We start from the raw sequence: 17,773 nt of genomic DNA, 5'->3' as shown, positions 1-17,773 counted from the left end.
ACTTCATGTTTCTTAAAAGTGGTTAAAGCACTACATACATTTTTCTTCTGAACATTTTCAATTTCATTAATCCTGTATCTCTTTGAGCTAACATAGTTCTTAATGGAAATGTAGCTTAAGGCTCCAGAAGCAGAAATGGCTGTCAAAAGAACCAGTGATCCAGCAGAGGAGCTGTCAGTGCTGCTGACTAACTGGTCACCTGTGGGTCCTGGCCCACCTGACGGGTCTAGGGGCTGATCTACCTGAGTGAACCTGAAATTTCTAAGCAATAGACCAGATGTGGGCAGTTTTCCATTTACTGCTAGGCTATGCTGTGTACTTTACCTGTCACACAAAATATAAGAGTTACACTGCAGTCTATGTAATCCCAAAAGGCATTCTACATAAGTTTATGGGTTTTTTTAAAAAAACAGATGTTTGAGACAATGTATTTTGGTGAGGAAACAATCTTCTTTTTTAAAAATATATATTTTTGTGTGATAATTTAATTTCATTGTAGACTTTCCTGATACACTGTGGTATAAAATATATATCAATGTTTAGTAAGAAATCATAATACAGTTAGATGTATAGCCTTATGACAGATATAATTGTGTCACAAAGGCCACAGGTAACTTTCAAACGACCTGTAAACAACCCCACCTGCTGATGGTAGAAGAAGAGCAGAGGCCTCCAAGTGAAACTGTTTAACAACAGAGCAGGTGAAAGTGTGCAGCGCTGCTCTTCTGGGACTGTGATTTTAATTTCCAGAGATCCATCCCCAAGCAAAAGGATGATTCAGTTCTTTGCCACTGTATTGTTGTTTGTGTGTCCTCACTCTGGTATGCTCTCAAGAGAAGGGCTGTATGCTGGGTCAGCATTTGGGGTCAGTTGTTGGCTTTTCTACAAATTACCTCAACAAATAATGGAATTATTCCACAGTTTTCTATGGCTCAGTTTCCTACCTGTCCTGTGTTCCTTTTTCAGCTTGCAGGTTTTTCCTGTCAATAGTAAACTCTTGGTGGTAGACTTTGTTATTTAGTGTTTATTTAGTGCCTGACGTAAGTCTTGCTGAAGGCTTTTTTAAATTATGCTATTAATAACTTTGAGTTAGAGCAAAAATGACTTACAGATCAGATCACTATGTGGCCAAGCTACAGACCCTTTTTCTTTCATTTAGCTGTTGGCTGACACAGCTGAATGACTCTCCCAAGCCTCCTGTTCCCAATTCCATAACAAACTGTGAGCTCATATTACACAGGAAGCACTAGCACTGAGATTTATTTGCCATCCTTGGAGGCCAGGAGAAGGAACAAAAGACTTTCATCTCTTTCTTTTTGTTCCTTGGCTGTAGGGAGTAAGAGGGTACTGATATCTTGGGTCATTGCCATACAGGATAAAAATCAAATTAATGTAAATCTGCCAGATCCAGGGGAAGTAAGTAGTGGGGCTATCAAGAGCCCACAAATTTCTGGGTGGATCATCAGCAACCTCTGGCAGCACAATTTCCCCATTAAAACAGAAGATGGATTTTGTTCCACCCCTAAATAGTGATCTACCCTTTTTTTTAAGCTTGCTCTGGCTAATTTTGCATAAGTTGTCAGTTGCAGCAGTAATGAAATTTTAGTCATTTGTTGACTCCCTCCGAACAAAAGGCAGTGAATGCCATGACCACTCTGTTACATCTTCCAGGCAGCTTTGATTAAACTGCTGTGAAGCCAGACCTGGATCAATATGAATGATCTTCATCGACCTAATAATGTATTTAACATGTTCAGTGCACTTTTATCTGTTTCTGTTAGAATACACTGTTTACATTAGTGCAGGAGATTGATTTAAATTTTCATAGTTAGAAATAACTGCATTAGTTTGCACATGGTACTATATATAAATATATAATCTACCATGCAATCTCCTCAGCAGGTGTAAATTAGCATAGCTACCATTTACAATTGTTGAGAATCTAGCCTAGAAACGGAAAACAATTATTCCATCAGTATTATTTTAAATTATCACAGCTTAACTTGACATAAAGCAAGTTTCACATAATCTTCTCTGTACCCAATCAAAAGATGCTTACCACAACATCTTGTAGAAAGCTTTTCTATTATTTATAGACTAAATTCTCCTACCAGCAGATGTATGTGGTGTCCTCTAATTATATAAACACCTCTTTGTGGTCCAGCCTTTTGGATGCACTGTGTCCAGTCAGGTATTTCTTTAACCCACTGGCTTTGAAGACTATTTAGCAAACTTCAATAAACGAACAAATGTGGAAGCTGTACCAAACATATCACTTGGGGATGTCAAAGCACTTAACAAACATTGTTACAACTTAGTCCATGTGTAACCACTGAAGGACATATTTGCTTCAGTATGTCTCATGACAGCTTCTTAAAAAATATACTTAAGTGAATTTAACACTTGTGAAAGGTGCCAGATTGACAGGCCCTGGAGATAAAAGTTCTTGCATTACCAGCAGGCACAGCCGGGCTTCCCACACACGCTGCCCCACCAGTGTCCCCAGCCCTACCTGAAGGGCACAGCAACCAACTGTCCTACAGCTTGCAAATCTGCCCATCTCATGCTCCTGGACTGTGGGCCAAGAGTCAGTAGCTGTAATTTGACCTAAGGGTGAAAATCCGAGTTCCATAGTTACTGCACAGGTGCTGTTGCAGTTGATCATTTTCACACCAAGTTTTCAACTAATCTGGGGGAAAAAAAAAATGAAGTACATGTTTATCTGATTTAGAGTACAACAAAAACATGTGTGTGAGCCTCTAGTGAATCCTGTGGTTCTATCTGCCCACATAGACACATTCAGGTGAGACTGTATGGGTGAACAAGTACATACATACACATGCTGTGAAGCGCATTCTTAAATGCCTCCTGAAAAATGGGTCCTTACTGCTTTCTGTGTTTGTAATAATCTGTCTCCATTCATAACTCATCCCTGCTTGGTGTCATTACGGCCCATCCTCCCCAGAGATTCTGGACACAGCTGGCATACAAATTCAATAACCATCCACCCCATAAAGAGACTGGATGATTACAGGGTTGAAGGATAGCACACAGGGAAAACAGGCTTATGATCTTTGCACTCTGTCATGGATTTAGAAAAAGAACAAGTTCTTCTCTGAGTGACTGTACTTGGAAAGTTCAGTCCTGTTTTCTTTGAAATTATATTTAGACCTCACTGTGAGTATTGGAAGGGCATGCTTAAGTGTCTATTTAGTGCAGAAATAAAGAAGGCTAATGACATTTTAAACAAAAGTGCACATTTATAACCTTGTATAGGCTGATTCTCAGTCTGTATATAGGACATGACTAAAAACAGAACATTGGAAAACACGCAGTGATGAGTTTTCATGTTCTGCTATTTTCTAAGCTGTAGCCAGCAGCTTGAAAGAATTGTTGTGGAAGCCAAATCTTAATTCTTTCTATTGGAAAACACCCCTAACTAATACACAGAGGAGCTCAGCAACATTAGTTTAAATATTTTTGCAGCTTGCTGTTGATGTGCATGATAACATACCTAATTGGACTGGTACTGTGTGCATGTTGGAAGGTAACTACGAAAGTTGAGTGGCTTATAGCTGTTTCAGGGATGGCATTTTAGCCTGAAATTGTAATTGTTGTAAATATTCATCTATTCTATGATTATCATTGCCTTATTTCCTTTCCTTCTCAGCATTTCTACTGTATCTGTCACACTGTACAACTTTAGGAAGCATCCCTACCAGCCTAAGTCCATACTACACCTAGGATGAAGTTTAGGTTTCAAAATCTGGGAGGAAGTTCACAAGAGAATGTATAGGAAGAGGATGTTTTAAGATGGAAGTGTCTGTGAACTCTGACTGAATATGTTGCTTCACCCAGACTCAGTTTTCCTGTGCAGGCTTAAAAAAGGCCATTTTAGGTCATCTTCTCTTTCACAGGTTTGCTCTTTTTACTGTTAGTACTGTTTTCAAATACTCAATGTACTTGAGTACATTAGGTTGGTTTGTTTTGGTTTTGGTTTTGTTTGGGTTTTTTTTTGTCTGCTTGTATTTGTATAGTACCCCAATGGCATTTTCTTTTCATTCATTTTATTCAGTAGTTCCTAATTTTACCTATATCATATTATAAATTTCACTTCCACCTGCTACTTATTACCTCCCTATTAAGTACTATTAAGTCTTTCTTCATCAACCACTTTTTTAATATTTTTGATCTAGAAGCTGGCCTTTTGCTTTCAGAAAAACAAAAGGCTTTTCTTGTCTGCTAATTAGAGAGGAGGAGGGCAACAGCAGTGACTTTCTCATACAGAATGACTACTCTCCACTCCCAGAAAGATGCAGAGGAAAAGATGATTATCAGTTTTTTCTAAGTATACTTGGGCATCACTGAAAACACTGTTTAGAAGTAAAGACTTGCTAAAGTTTACTTACCCCCTTTCTGAAGGTCTTTCTCAGTTCGTTAGTTGAAAAGTCAATATAGATATGAAGTATTGCTTTAATTTTGATTTTAAAAGGCTAGAAAGTAGAATTCCTTATTAGGGAATGATAGGAGAGAGTTCCTTTCAGGACTGAGTTAAACAGAAGCCTTCAGAAGAATAGAAAAAGGTTGGTTCATTCCCATCTTCATGTAAATTGAATTACAGGGTTTAGTAAGTGAAACAGATCATAAGATAAACCCCACGGAGGCCAGGAAGCACTAATTAACGCCCACAGTAAGTAACTTTTCTGAAATTGGTCTTTAATCAAACTTTGCTCTGAAAACAAAACAAGATACTGTGGCAGCTTGATAAAAGAGATGCATCACCAAGGCTGACAGGCCCACAATCAAACCAATACTAAAAATAACTGTTTTGTCTACTAATTTTTTTCAGATGCTAAAAAAAATGTATGAGCTACAGTCTAAAAAGACTTGTACAGTTACTCAGCCAAGTGACTCAGCTCTAGAAAATTGAGGGTCCTGTAAATGTTAATGCCCTCCCTGATTATGAGTGAGCCCTTTTTCTTTTCCACGCCTTCCTGTTGAAACAGAGGAACAGCAAAGAGGATTGTGTGGTTGGGCAAGGAAGAGGCAGAATCTGGGTTCCTTCAGAGTTGATCATTTCATACCAGCTGTTCCTCTCCTCTTGCTGCTGCTGGTGGTGCAGAGTTCAGGCATCCTGACTGACTTACTAGTGTGGTCTGAGATAAGCCAACCACTCCTTTTTCTTGTATCTCACATGAACAGTAGGGTCCACAACGGCTGCCTTTTGCACTTGGAACTTCTCCTCACTAAATCTGAGAGCAGGAGTTATCAGTATGGCATGCAGGGAAACAAAGCTTATTTTCTTCATTTCTTTTCATCTGCTACAGGAGCTGCTACAACTCCTGTGGGTACCCATGAAGCCTAGAGCAATTTTCATTATGTTTTCACTGTAGCCTGCTTAAAAACATTGCTAGAACTTTTAGGTTTGGGATAGATTCCAAAGGGACAAGAAGTCCACTTTGGACTAGGAAACAGGACTAGCAGTGAAATGTAACAGAGCACTAGTATTCTCTTTATAGCAGATTTTTCTCGTGGTACAAAAAAAGATATGGAGCTGTCAAGCAGGTCCATCGGAGGGCCACAAAAATGGTCAGAGGATGGAACATCTCTCTCCAATGAGGAAAGACTGAGATAGTTGGGGTTATTTAGCTTGTAGAAGGCTCTTGGGAGATTGTTTATTAGCCTTTCAATATGTACAGGAAGCTTATTAGAAAGATGGGAGACTTTTTAATAGGGCTTGTAGTGACAGTGTACCCTTCATCCAAGGGGTAATGCTTTTAAACTAAAAGAGGGTAGATTCAGACTAGATATGAAGAAGAAGTTTTTTACAATGAGGGCAGTGAGACACTGGAACAGATTGCCCACAGAGGTGATTGATGTCTCATCCCTGGAAACTTTTCAGGTTAGGTTGAATGAGGCTCTGAACCACCTGGTCTGGTTGAAGATGGCTCTGCTTATTGCAGGGAGGGGGGTGAACTAGATGAGCTTTAAAGGTCTCTTCTAACTGAAACTATTGAATGATCCCATGATTTCTCTTGGTGAATGCTCTGCTGGGTAAAGTGCTGCTCTCTTTCCATGTCCAACATGACAGTCCTATCAGTCTGGATCCTAATAAGCATATCCTTCACAAAAGAGGTTGCAATGATCTAAAATGGTACTCCAGAATTAGGAACAAGCTGAAAGAGGATGGCTAACATTGGCCTTGGTGCTTTCAGTATAGGCTGTATTTTCATGTTAGGTGGTTACTTGAAAAAGGTATTTTCATTAATACAACTAAAAGTAGTTTAGTGGGAGAAGAAAGAAGTCTGTCAGTATAGATGGGTCCATGTGAGGAATTCTTCTTCTTTTATGAAAGAGTTGTTTGCAAATACAGATGTGCAGATCTGGCTGCTTTGGCAACTGACCAGGCATATGACTTGAGTTCCAAACACAACTACCATTCCCTCTGTAATTTGTTTTATAGTCACAGTTCCAAGGACTGCCATAGGGAATTGCAGGTTTGAAGTGGTTTCACAGCCTTATCCAAACTCCTCCTGGTCATTTGTCTCATATATCATGCCTATAACAGATCTCCCCTGCAATTCAAAGCAACTGCTTAACTTGTATTCACATAAATATCCTAGCCCAGAGTGAGTGAAGTGCATCATCAGTATTCCATGAAGGAGCTTACATCAGTTTTGAAAAACCAGTCCCTTCAAAGTACAATGACCAACATGAAATAATGTCATCAAGAATAGCAACAAAAAGCATAAGGCACCACATGAAAATTCAAGTATTGGACTGTGAGAGATACCCATATTGTGATTTAAAATCTTTACAGCTGCAGCAAAAAAAAAAAAAAAATCAGCACAAAATCATATTTTTCCAGGTGACTCCCTTTTATATTCCAATATTTTATTCTTGTTTACTGGGTTTTATTTTGGATAGAAAGGCATTAATTGCAATGCAAGAAAATTATGCAGGTTTTTTTTCCTCAAATCTTATATCCCACTACATCATTTCATATTAAGAAAAAGTGTGAAAAACCTTGGACTGAAAAAACAGACAATATTTTAAAGCACAGCTTCTGTTCTTGCTGTGGTTGGACACCACAGAGACAGCTGGATGTTTAAGAAAGGGAGGGACATCTCCAGTTCCTCATGTTTCACCTTTTCATTGCACTGCCTGATCATTTAAGGCAGAGGCTTGTTCCAGACAGCTTTAATTAAACTATGCTGTGAAACTGAATATAGATCAATGGAAATGATCCATAACAAGCTAATCATGTATTTAACAGTGTTCAGTCCAGTTCAATCACCTTCTAACATTTCTGTGGCTTTACATTCATGTGGCAAAGCCCTGAATGTGTATATGTATTTTTAATCCATCTCATTAGTGACCATATGCTTTGGCTTCAAGGGAGACAAGAACTGTCTGCAATCTGCCAGGGATTTAGGGACATCAATAATTTGTGAATAGTCATGTTGGTACTGGTCGAAGGGTTAAGTGTTCTGCACACCAGGGGCAGATCTTTTGGGACTGGAACTCTTAGTCAACTGTTAGGATCCTGATCCCCTCTGATGCATCTTTTCAAAGTACATGCTGCATGTCAGATCTCTGCAGCAGAAGCAATGGAGCCTTATTAGCTCAGGGATTTAAAACCTGCTCTAAGAAATGTAACAATATATTTTGGTTAAAAAGTGAAGGAAAGATAGTAGTAATATGAAAGGGATTTTTTATGTACTGGGCTAAATGTGATCTTCCTTCTTCCTACAATTTTCCTTTTTGCCACCATTTTCCTTTTTCATATGAGCTATTAGATTACTACTCCCCTGCAGATATACAGTGAAGCAAGAGTATGGCAACAATAACAGGGACTTGATTTTGAAAAATGTAAGTGAATTCTGTGGCCTCATCTGATACTGCCTAAATCCAGCTGAGGCCAGTGACAGCAAAGATGTAGAAATCACCTCCTAGTCTTTTGAATGACCTTTTAGAAGCTCTCAGAGCACTGTTTTTTCTACCTAGTATGAAAATCACCTTTAAAAACAATAGATTGCACTCTTAGTTCGTGCCATGTTATATAGAAGGGCTGCTAAATCAGCATGAGAGATCATCAAATTATTGATTCCAGTATCCTGTCTTCACGAAGCAATGGCAGAAATAGATGGTAATGCCAGAAGACACTGAATAAATTTTGTACATTTTTAAGTTTTAGTTATGTCCATATTCCTCAGCTGCACCCAGGTTAAAAAGAAAAAAAAAAACAATTCATAGCAGTGCAGGAAGACACTTCATATGGAACCTGCTCCCTGAATTTCTGTGGATTATTTGGGAAAAGGGGGATCCATCTTGCAGCATGAAGTTCACCTGCTTTGAGCAAATTTCATGTACTTACAATAATAAATCATAGGATGGTTTTTTGCTGGAAGGGACCTTAAAGATCATCCAGTTCCAATCCCCCTACCTTGGGTAGGGACATATTTCACTAGACCAGATTGCCCTGAGCTCCATCCAACCTGGCCAGGAACACTTCCAGGGCTGGGCAATCAGTTCCAGTGCCTCACCACACAGTTAAGAATTTTCTCCTTATATCTCATCTAAACCTACTCTTTTTCAGTTTGAAGCTCTTTTCTCCTTGTCCTATCTCTACAGTCCCTCTCCATCTTTCTGGTAGGGTCTCTTTAGGTACTGGAAGGCCACAATAAGGCCACACCAAAACCTTCTCTTCTCCAGGCTGAAAAGCCCCAATTCTCTCTGCCTTTCCTTGTAGGAGAGGTTCTCCATCCCTCTGATCGTCTTCAAGGCCCTCCTCTGGAGTCACTCCAGCAGCTCCATGTCCTTCCTGTGCTGGCAGCCAGAGCTGATGCAGCCCTGCAGGTGGGGTCTCAGCAGAGCAGAGCAGAGGGGCAGAATCCCCTCCCTGGCCCTGCTGCCCACGCTGCTCTGGATGCAGCCCAGGACACGTTTGGCTCTCTGGGCTGGCAGTGCCCATGGCTGCCTCATGTGCAGCCTCTCACCCACCAGCACCCCCAAGTCCTTCTGGACAGGGCTGCTCTGGGGCTGTTCATCCCCAGCCTGTGCTGAGACTGGGGCTTGCCCTGACCCAAGTGCAGCACCAGCACCTGGTCTTGTTAAACCTCAGGAGATTGCCACGGGCTCACCTTGAGCTGTGCTGTAATGGCAGCAAGGACATAGATGTGAGGCAGCATGGTGTCCTCCAACTCTTCCTGTTTACATCTGTGTGCATTGGTGTAAAGGCACCTCAGCTGGGCTGTCAGCTGTGTCAGCTTTCTAGAAGAACACCCCTTAATTTCTTTGAGTTATTTCCTTTGTGTTTCCCTGTTGACTTCTGTTACCCAGGAGCCCCTGGGTGGCCTCCTTAAAACTGCAAGTGTGCTGTAACGTGGCTAGCATAATTTGTGTGGACTCTCACAGGAAATGAAAACATCCACAATGCACACCACTTGTTTGCTGCTTGATAATCAGCTGGTTTTGCTTGTACTTAAACATGCTGTATCAGGGCAGTTTAAATAACTGTCATCAGTCATCTATAGCCACTATTAAACCTCCAGCAAACACACTCACTGTAAGTCTTTGTCCTTTACTTGTTTTTGTTTTTAAGATCAACTTCTATAGGTACGGCATACAACTGAACAAGCATTCCCCATACATGATACAACAGGAAGGACGTTTCTGAAAATCTTTGTATTCAAACGAAGAGTTACATATTTAGAAAACATTCATGACCAAGGCTTTTATTTATCTAAAATCATATTTTGAATGAGTAAAAAAATATAAATAGTGTCTTCATTAGCTTCCCATCATTAAGAATATACAGTTAGTATTGGAAGACTTGGAGTCTTATTACAGCAGGTAAAATATATAGCTGCCATTTTTTTTAGTTTGCTATAATTTCATAGGTTGCCATAGATCTACTAATTGTGTGTTGTCTTCTGTGAGACCTTAGAGTACAACTTTACTGTTTTAGAAGACCCAATCTCTGCCTTTTAGGGGAAGTTTGCATGAGCAGACTTTTATCCACAATTTTTAAGTGTATAAATATGCACATCTAAGTTGTACTGCTTTCATATAAAACTAATTGATTTGTAAATACAGTACAATATTTAGAGGCATATGTCCCAGATTTTTATCCACATTTCGTTTATACATTTAGGCACTGGCAATAGAAAAGGCACTGGTCTTTAGGAAAGGTGGCTCTTCCTGGTTGGCAAGCAAGGCCACTAGGGCACATTCAAATGTAAATATTTATGGCTATTTTGGCCACCTCAAACCCACCAAAAAATGGAGTTCTATTTCCAGATAGTCCCACTTTAAAATTCTGCCTTTAAAATGTATACCGGGACTTGTTTTGGTAGCTTTTAGCACTGATTTGGAGCCTTTAAGCCTGTGCATAAAATGCTAAAGTCTAAAATTGTATTTTCACAATTTTAATTGATGAAAAAAATAAATGTCATTTTAATGGGTTGGAATCAGTGATTTTGAGGTGGCTTGTCTTTACCCCTTCCACTTAAAGCCTTCAGAGTCAGCATAGCCATAAAGTTTTCTGAAGTCAAATTTTTCAAGAAAAATGCTAGTTGATAGTTAATTACCTGGTCACTGCTGAATATCTGTAATACAGAGAATTCGTTCCTTTTTGCACACCAAATGAAGAAGTCATTTGACCTTTGAGGTGACTGTTGATCTTTGGCTCTCCATTGTCAGTCCTCACCTCCAATGTCAAGGACGCTAACACAAAAGGAAGCCAGCAGAATTTCAGAAGACTAGTACTATCTTTGCAATATTTTGTAGGCAGCATTGCCATTATTACATTAATTTGTGCTACTGCTGCCAGATAAAAAGAGAGTTTTGGCTTCAGTGAATACAATTGCAAAATTCCTGTTTTATCCTGGATGAGGTAACACTTTGTCTGAACTGCCTATTCGCAGTTTCACAGGCAGTGACGCCAAAAAAAAAAAAAAAAAAGCTCTGACAGTCTGCAAGTTCTGCCCTCTTTACACCCTTTCTAGCCAAGATTGCTTAGTGTTATAAAGAATTGCCATAATCCCAGAAGCTGCTGACAGAAATACGTTATTGAAACAAGAACCTTTGCAGGCTATACCTTATCATTAGGAAAGTGTCTTTTGTGGGTCATTCAGTGGGTTCTCGGTAGTTTTCTTTAGGGTTCTCTGTGGCTTGATTTGTAGCATGTTCACTGAGGCTGAGCACAACCAAGAATGTCTTGATGGCAAGTTTAAATTTTCCATTCTTTGCTTTTCTTCTGTATTCTAATTAGATCTTCTCAATTATTAATTCTGTTCCCATAATGGACTTTTAAATTTGCAAACTTCTGCCACACATACCAGTCCCTTTAGAGCTTCTTGTAGCCAGATTCTGTATTTTTAGCAGTTTGACTCTTACTGTAATTCCAGATATTCAGTCATATATGTTGCCATTCCTGGACTTCCTCCATTATGTCTTCAAGATGGCATGCATCCATTGATTACAAATTGAAATGAAGTTCATAATGTTATTAAAAATGGCCCACTTTAACTTCTTCTTTTTTGATTGATGCCCCACAATGGGACTTGAGAGAAGAGTTTCATTTACAGACAACTATGTGCTGATCATCCAAATATCAAAAATGACAACTGAATTTCAGCTGGCCTTTTGGTATTTTTACTACTGCTCTAATTAAATTCTCTGTATCTGTAATCAACAGACCACTCACTCACTAAAGGTTGAGAAATACTGTTTTGCTGATTTCTGGCCTTAGGCAACATCAAAATTTAATCTCAAATTAGTCAAAAAGGAGGTGGGAGATTTTCCTTCTATATAAAGTGAAAATTTAAGAGTTGTGTTTCCTTTTTTTAATTGCTACTTCCTTTTTTTAATTGCTACTCCACAATAATTTTCAGAAAAGTATTTAGAAATCATTCTTAAGAGATAGGACACAATAAGACAAGGGGGACTCATTAGTTGTTTTGTTTCTATTTTAGGACTGCAAGAATACCTTGAAAAATATTTGGAAGAGAAGACACCAGCTCTGATTTTAGTACCTGTGGTGGATTTACCTGACAAAGATGTTATTCATATAACATGCTGGCTAAGCTAGCAGTTTAAAGGAGATGAGTTGATATCAAAACATGCATACATTCCATCTAAGAGAGAACAAAGAAAAGAGCTGATATTAACTCCGTTGGATACTTTCATGAAGCAATATTGTTTGATTTAAGCAAAGCCATATTACCTTGTTAATGATGCCTCATGATATGTGACAGAGTCGGGTTTGTATGAAGAATAAAGCTTTCTTTTAAAAATAATGTACTTTTTTCTGACTTGTTTTTAGATGTATGCAGGTTAAAGCAGGTGGCTTCTGGGAAATGCAGTTGGTGTGATCACATTGGTTCTTTGTTTGATATATTTAGGTCTGGTTACAATACACCATTTATAACTTTATATCATTTGGATGGAGGTGAAACCAGAATATTACCTCCAAAACTGTTTTAAGGACTGTATTCCTTTCAATTCTATGTTGAATTTACTCACTTCAGGCCAACTCATGAAAACCTTATTTGTGGCCAGATTTTAACCATTTCCTAGCACTGAGGAAGAATTTTTCAGAGTGGTATTTAGGATGCACATTTTACTGAAACAAATAATGAAAATGATGGCCAGACAGTAGGAGTTGTCACCTTGCTTTCTAATCTAGGAGTATTTTTGTGTTTTATATCTGGTAGACAGCTGTTATTAAAGAGCTACCAGCATTCAGGTAACTCCCAGCTACCAGTATTCACAGCTCTCATAGACCCCGGGCTTCAGTTTTCTCCAGAAAATCAACAGGAGTTTTACCACTGCTTTCACTAAAACAGGCTCAGACACACAGGTGAAGCACCTGTCAATTTCATTACCACTGATACTTTACTCATTAGACAAGGTCAGTACAGACAAGAAAGCCTTTTGGACTTTGCTTGAAGCAGTAATGCACTGCAGAAAAATCTTACTTTCAGATAAAGGTTATAGAATTAAATCTTCAAGAACGAGTACCAAACCTTTGCCTTGCCTATATTCTGCATCTATATATTCCCACTGCTTCTCTTCCACAGTGTGAGCACTGGAGCTAGGAGACCAGCACTCCAAGTTATCCTTCTCTGTCCTCAGCATATATCTGAGATACCCCCACAAAAGTTAACTGTATGGCAGGACATTCACATTGAGGTGACAATGAGGTGGACTTAGTACTCCAGTTTAATTTTCTTACCCACTATCAGAAATACACTTGGCAGCACCTGATATAAAACAAGAGACTAAAGATAAGAGGATCTTCCTCTGTTAGAACTTCTACATGCCCAGCATACTATGCTGATCAGTGCTTGAAATTAGAAACTGTTAAATGATATTGTTCCTTACTATTGCTTCCAATAATATAGCAAAGCTGCCATCTTCTTTAGTAAGAATTCCTTTTTTCACAGATGTTTAAATGTTTTTGAAATGGGCAAGGCAAAGAGTTTTTTATTTAATAGTGTACAAAAAGATGGTTGTATTAAATTTTGTAAGGAAAAAGGGATGAATGTATTAACAATACATTAGTTGATTAGTATTCAGGATCATTTTTAGGTTAGACTTAAACACATTTGATCCTTTCCCACGATCAGAAAAGGACTTGTTAATACCTGGATGTGCCTGGTTTATTTGAATTCTACTTTTTTAAAAGGCTAAATCATTTTCTCACTTCTCCCCGCAACTACCAGTATTTTATTTCTCTCAGTGTGGAGTGTCCATGGGCCAGAGACACAATGGACTGTAAGAGAAGAAGATGTACTTTCAGAGAGATAAGGATAAAACTTATTTTTCCATTGATGCATATGGAAACCAAAGAGATGGCATAAGTTTCACTGAGTCTCCTGTAGCAGTCATTTTTTTTTCACCATGAGTTTAAAAAGATACTGAAACATGTTGATCTTAGCTTTTGTACTGTACTGGATATTTTAAGGCAATAGGATATTTGCTTCTAAAGAAAACAGCTTTTCCTGTAAGTCTTCCTACAAGATTCATGACTCCAGCTAGCCTGCTTATTTTCTCATTAGAGCTGCATTGAGAAATGGTAACAGAATGCATTGGTCTGAAAAACAGTGTGATCTTTTGTTTTTCTCTCAACTGAAAGCAAAACCTTTTCAGAGAGAGAGAGAAATAGAACTTCAACAGGTTTAAATTGTGAATACATAAAAAAGAACAGTTTGCTGACTTTTTCTCCTAGAGAGACTTCAAGCAGTTTCTGAGTGGTGTGAATGACTGAAACGATAAGCTCAGTCTACACTATTTTAAGTATGATCAAGGCCATTTGTGCAACATTTATATGCAAAGTAGGTGAGTAAAGTGTGCCATAGAGAGGCCTAAGACTTTTATAATAAGAGAAATAGCACAATTTATCTGCCTTAAGCTGCTGTACTTTCATCAGAACTACTGGGTCCTACAATGAATAAGATGTTTCAGCAGAGCTCTTTTTGACGTTCTTTGTAACAATGCTGAAGACGTGAGGTGGGGAGATGGGTACAGACATCCACACACACAGACATGCACGTGGTTTAGCGGAAAGAGGGAAAGACATCAATACTCAAAATTTATAGATACAGGGCTGGTTTTTTTGTGGTTTTTTATTATGGGTTTTTTTCCCACAGAAAGGTCAGTGGAGCGATTACCCCAGCAAGTTTTAATCTTGAGACTATAAATTCCTATATGTGCTAAGACACCAGTTTTGAGGACTTTGTATGCATACAAATTCTTATGTTTCTCTGATTGTTATTAAGCCTGCAGGGAAATGTTTTGTATGCTTATTATGACACAAAATGTTGGCTTATTCCAGCAGCCCTTATGTAATGGGTGGGAAAATGTCTTTAAAAATGTAACCCAAAGTTTTAATTTTTCGTTTCTCTGCTTAACAAGTGTTAGAATATGTCTTGCAAATCTTCTCAGCTTCCTTTTTTTTTCAAAAAGTCATCTATGTCTTGTTATAGTTCTCTGTGCCCATAAAATTTTGTCTCCTGCCTCCTTTTAAAAGTCTCTGTATATCAATTTCTTTAATTGCTTGAAAGTATGACCAAACGGCTCTGTAAGACCAAAACTGATTTAGTAACTTTGTGCTGTACTCATTTCAAAACCCAGTGATGGCAACAGTACTAGTGAGCCTTTACAATGCACATGGCTAAGCTGCTATAAAGGCACCAGAGCTGATCTTCCTAAATAGATTTTAAAATGACACTGAGATATTTTAAAAAGAGATTATTTAATTTATTCCCTGTGAGTTTTATAGTTAGGTAATTCAGGAGCTGATTTGTTACACCAGATAGCATGGGTGCATCTTTCCTCTTAGCCTTCAGAAGTGCAATGAGTACTGGAAGCAGGATGTCTCCTGAGTATTAGAGAGGTAATCTGAAGGAGTTTTTCTCCTTCATGGACATCCTGTTCAATCCATTATCTCCTGTCTATGTGCAGAGCCTAGTCTATCAAAATACAGTGACTGAACAAAAATTTTATTTCAAATAAATGAGTGCATTGGTTTAATAAAAGATTTCTACTGCATGGTGTAATAGTTCTAGAAATGAACACTGAAATCCTAAAATACAGAAACTTTTCATGTGTCCAAGTTAAATCTTTGTTATTTCTTTCAGGATGGCTTTCCTGAAGCAAACATAGTTTGTTCTCTCCATTAAAGTAAAACTGTTCTGAGCTCTCTGAGTACTAACTGGCACTTATTATTTAAGTAACCTGCTTTCACTATTATAAATGTCTGGCAATGAGGATACATATTAAGAATACTTGACAATTTACTAATTTATGATCTTTTTACTTGTATTTTAATATTTCTGGCAAGCCAGCCTGTGTTGATGTATTAGACAAACATTCAAAATACAGACTTGAGATCTTGAAAGCTTCTTTTTTCAACTATCATCTGAACACTGAATATTTTTGACCTATTTTAAATTTTAATTTTAAAAAACAGACTGGGTACCTGTGAATTGAACTCATATGTTACATGCAAGTGCCCTTTTACTGATGATTCACTGCTCACAATTTTTTGGATTTGACTTCTGTTGGATTAATTCATGACTTGGGTTTGCCTGTGACTTCCTGCTTTTATAATTTTTTAGAGCACTGCCTGCTTTTTCCCTACATTCTCAAACAGTCTGGTTGTTCTGAGGCTCTTGGCACAGGTTATGCCACTGGCCATAGGTCTCTTTGCCATTACTTTGCCTCTCCCTTTCACTTGCAATGTTTAAAAAACATTTTTGGATATGTCTGCTCATCCTCCATCTCCTATTATATGGCTATTTTGTCACTGTATCAATCCCTAAGTTATTTCAAAATGCTGTTTGCATGATTTAACAGGGTTGATGAGACTGTCCACATTACAAGAGGACAAACTCAAAATAGATCGGATTTCACATTTGCTTTTCCCAGCTTTCAGAAATTCCTCTCAGAATAATAAAGATCCCCAGTTCAGAATAAAACAATGATTCAGAACAAAACAATGATTCAGAACAAAAAGACAAGCTGAACTAAAAACAATGGTTCTGAACAAAAAGACAAGCCATGAACAAGTTGACAGCTGCCCTGATCTAGTAACCTGTTAGGGCACATATTCAAGTGAGGAGGCAAAGATTAGGACCAACTCCATCCCTTTTCTGGGAAAGTTTAAGCATATCCATTAGATTTCTTATGCCTTTATTTCCATATTTGTATGTTTTCTCACCCTTGTAAAGGTGTTAGCAAAGGGATGCTACGTTGTAGTCATACAACCTTCAATAACAAAAAGTTTAGACTGAGTGAGCAGCACACGAGTGTGAAAGTAATGTTGTAGTGGGAACCAGAACGAATGTGATCACAGACAGAAATTTGCATGAGCACAATCTGGAAAGCTTTTCTCCCAGCACACTGCCTGCAGCAGTCTCAGATCACAGAGTCTATAATACATCTAGTAACAATAATGATACATTTTACAGCAGGATTCATCCCCGCTGATCCTGAAGTGCTTTACAGGTCCATCACATAAAATTTTCTTGGTCCATCACTGGGACAGCCCCACACGTGCTGGGGGCCTCCCCTGCCCAGCATGAGTAGGCAGGTCTCAGGTTATGCTGCTGGGAGAAGAGCTCCTCCGCTCTCCACATTCCCCAAGTAGGGGAATTTGCTTTGGCAGAAGAAGCAGTTTTCAACCTCAAAGGCACATCACCTGGCAGCCAGAGTTACTACTTTCTGTTACTCATGAGATTTGTTCTACTTTAGATTTTGCCATGATAGAGGGAGAAAATCTCTCTTCTGGGGTCTGTCTCTATTGTCTTCCTGCAACTCCTGCTACTGGTAGCTGTTGACAGTACTGTCGTACTATAACATCCTTCATACATCACATTATTGCCATACCCTCACTTCACAAGAAAGACATAGTTTGTCTGAGCTAGAACTTGAAGCTATTGCATTAGGAGGGCAAACTCATGCAAGCATTGCTTCCCCTTCACTGAGACCCATGGGTTTGTTGGTGGCTGCCTTGACATTAGTTTATTTTGTTGCTTATAAAAGACCAGAGGCCCAGAAGGAAGAAATACATTTCTCAGATGTTAGAGTTAGCTCTTGCATTAAAGTTCAGTCCTACTCCCACACATACCCAACCGTTCTGCAGCAAGACCCAGATACATGCAAATGTAGAGCCTTTTGGAACTGAACCAAATTACCACAGCTCCAGATCTGTTAAGGTTCACAGCAGGAGGTGTTAAAGGATATGAAATAATAGAAAGGAAAC

At 38.6% G+C, this 17,773-nt stretch overlaps 1 protein-coding gene across 6 annotated transcripts in view; it reads left to right on the top strand.

Moving 5' to 3' along the window:
* Positions 1–17,773, top strand: part of DPH6 (diphthamine biosynthesis 6) — a 213,566-nt gene that overhangs the window by 172,155 nt on the left and 23,638 nt on the right. For 5 of the 6 annotated variants that reach the window (XM_071426997.1, XM_071426994.1, XM_071426992.1 and 2 more), the window contains one exon: positions 11,979–12,302. The exons of the other annotated variant lie outside the window; for it this stretch is intronic. In XM_071426997.1, coding sequence (XP_071283098.1) covers positions 11,979–12,094 — 116 coding nt within the window. In that variant the 3' untranslated portion in view covers positions 12,095–12,302. Of the gene's footprint in view, positions 1–11,978; positions 12,303–17,773 lie in introns of those variants that run through there. 6 annotated transcript variants of the gene reach the window in all.

This window comes from Agelaius tricolor, unplaced genomic scaffold, assembly GCF_023055355.1.
Source record: "Agelaius tricolor isolate 1412-34295 unplaced genomic scaffold, bAgeTri1.0.p SCAF_5, whole genome shotgun sequence".
NCBI classification, from domain to species: Eukaryota; Metazoa; Chordata; class Aves; order Passeriformes; family Icteridae; genus Agelaius; species Agelaius tricolor.
The sequence above is the reverse complement of the archived record's forward strand: the minus strand, read 5'-3'. Positions and strand labels throughout refer to the sequence as shown.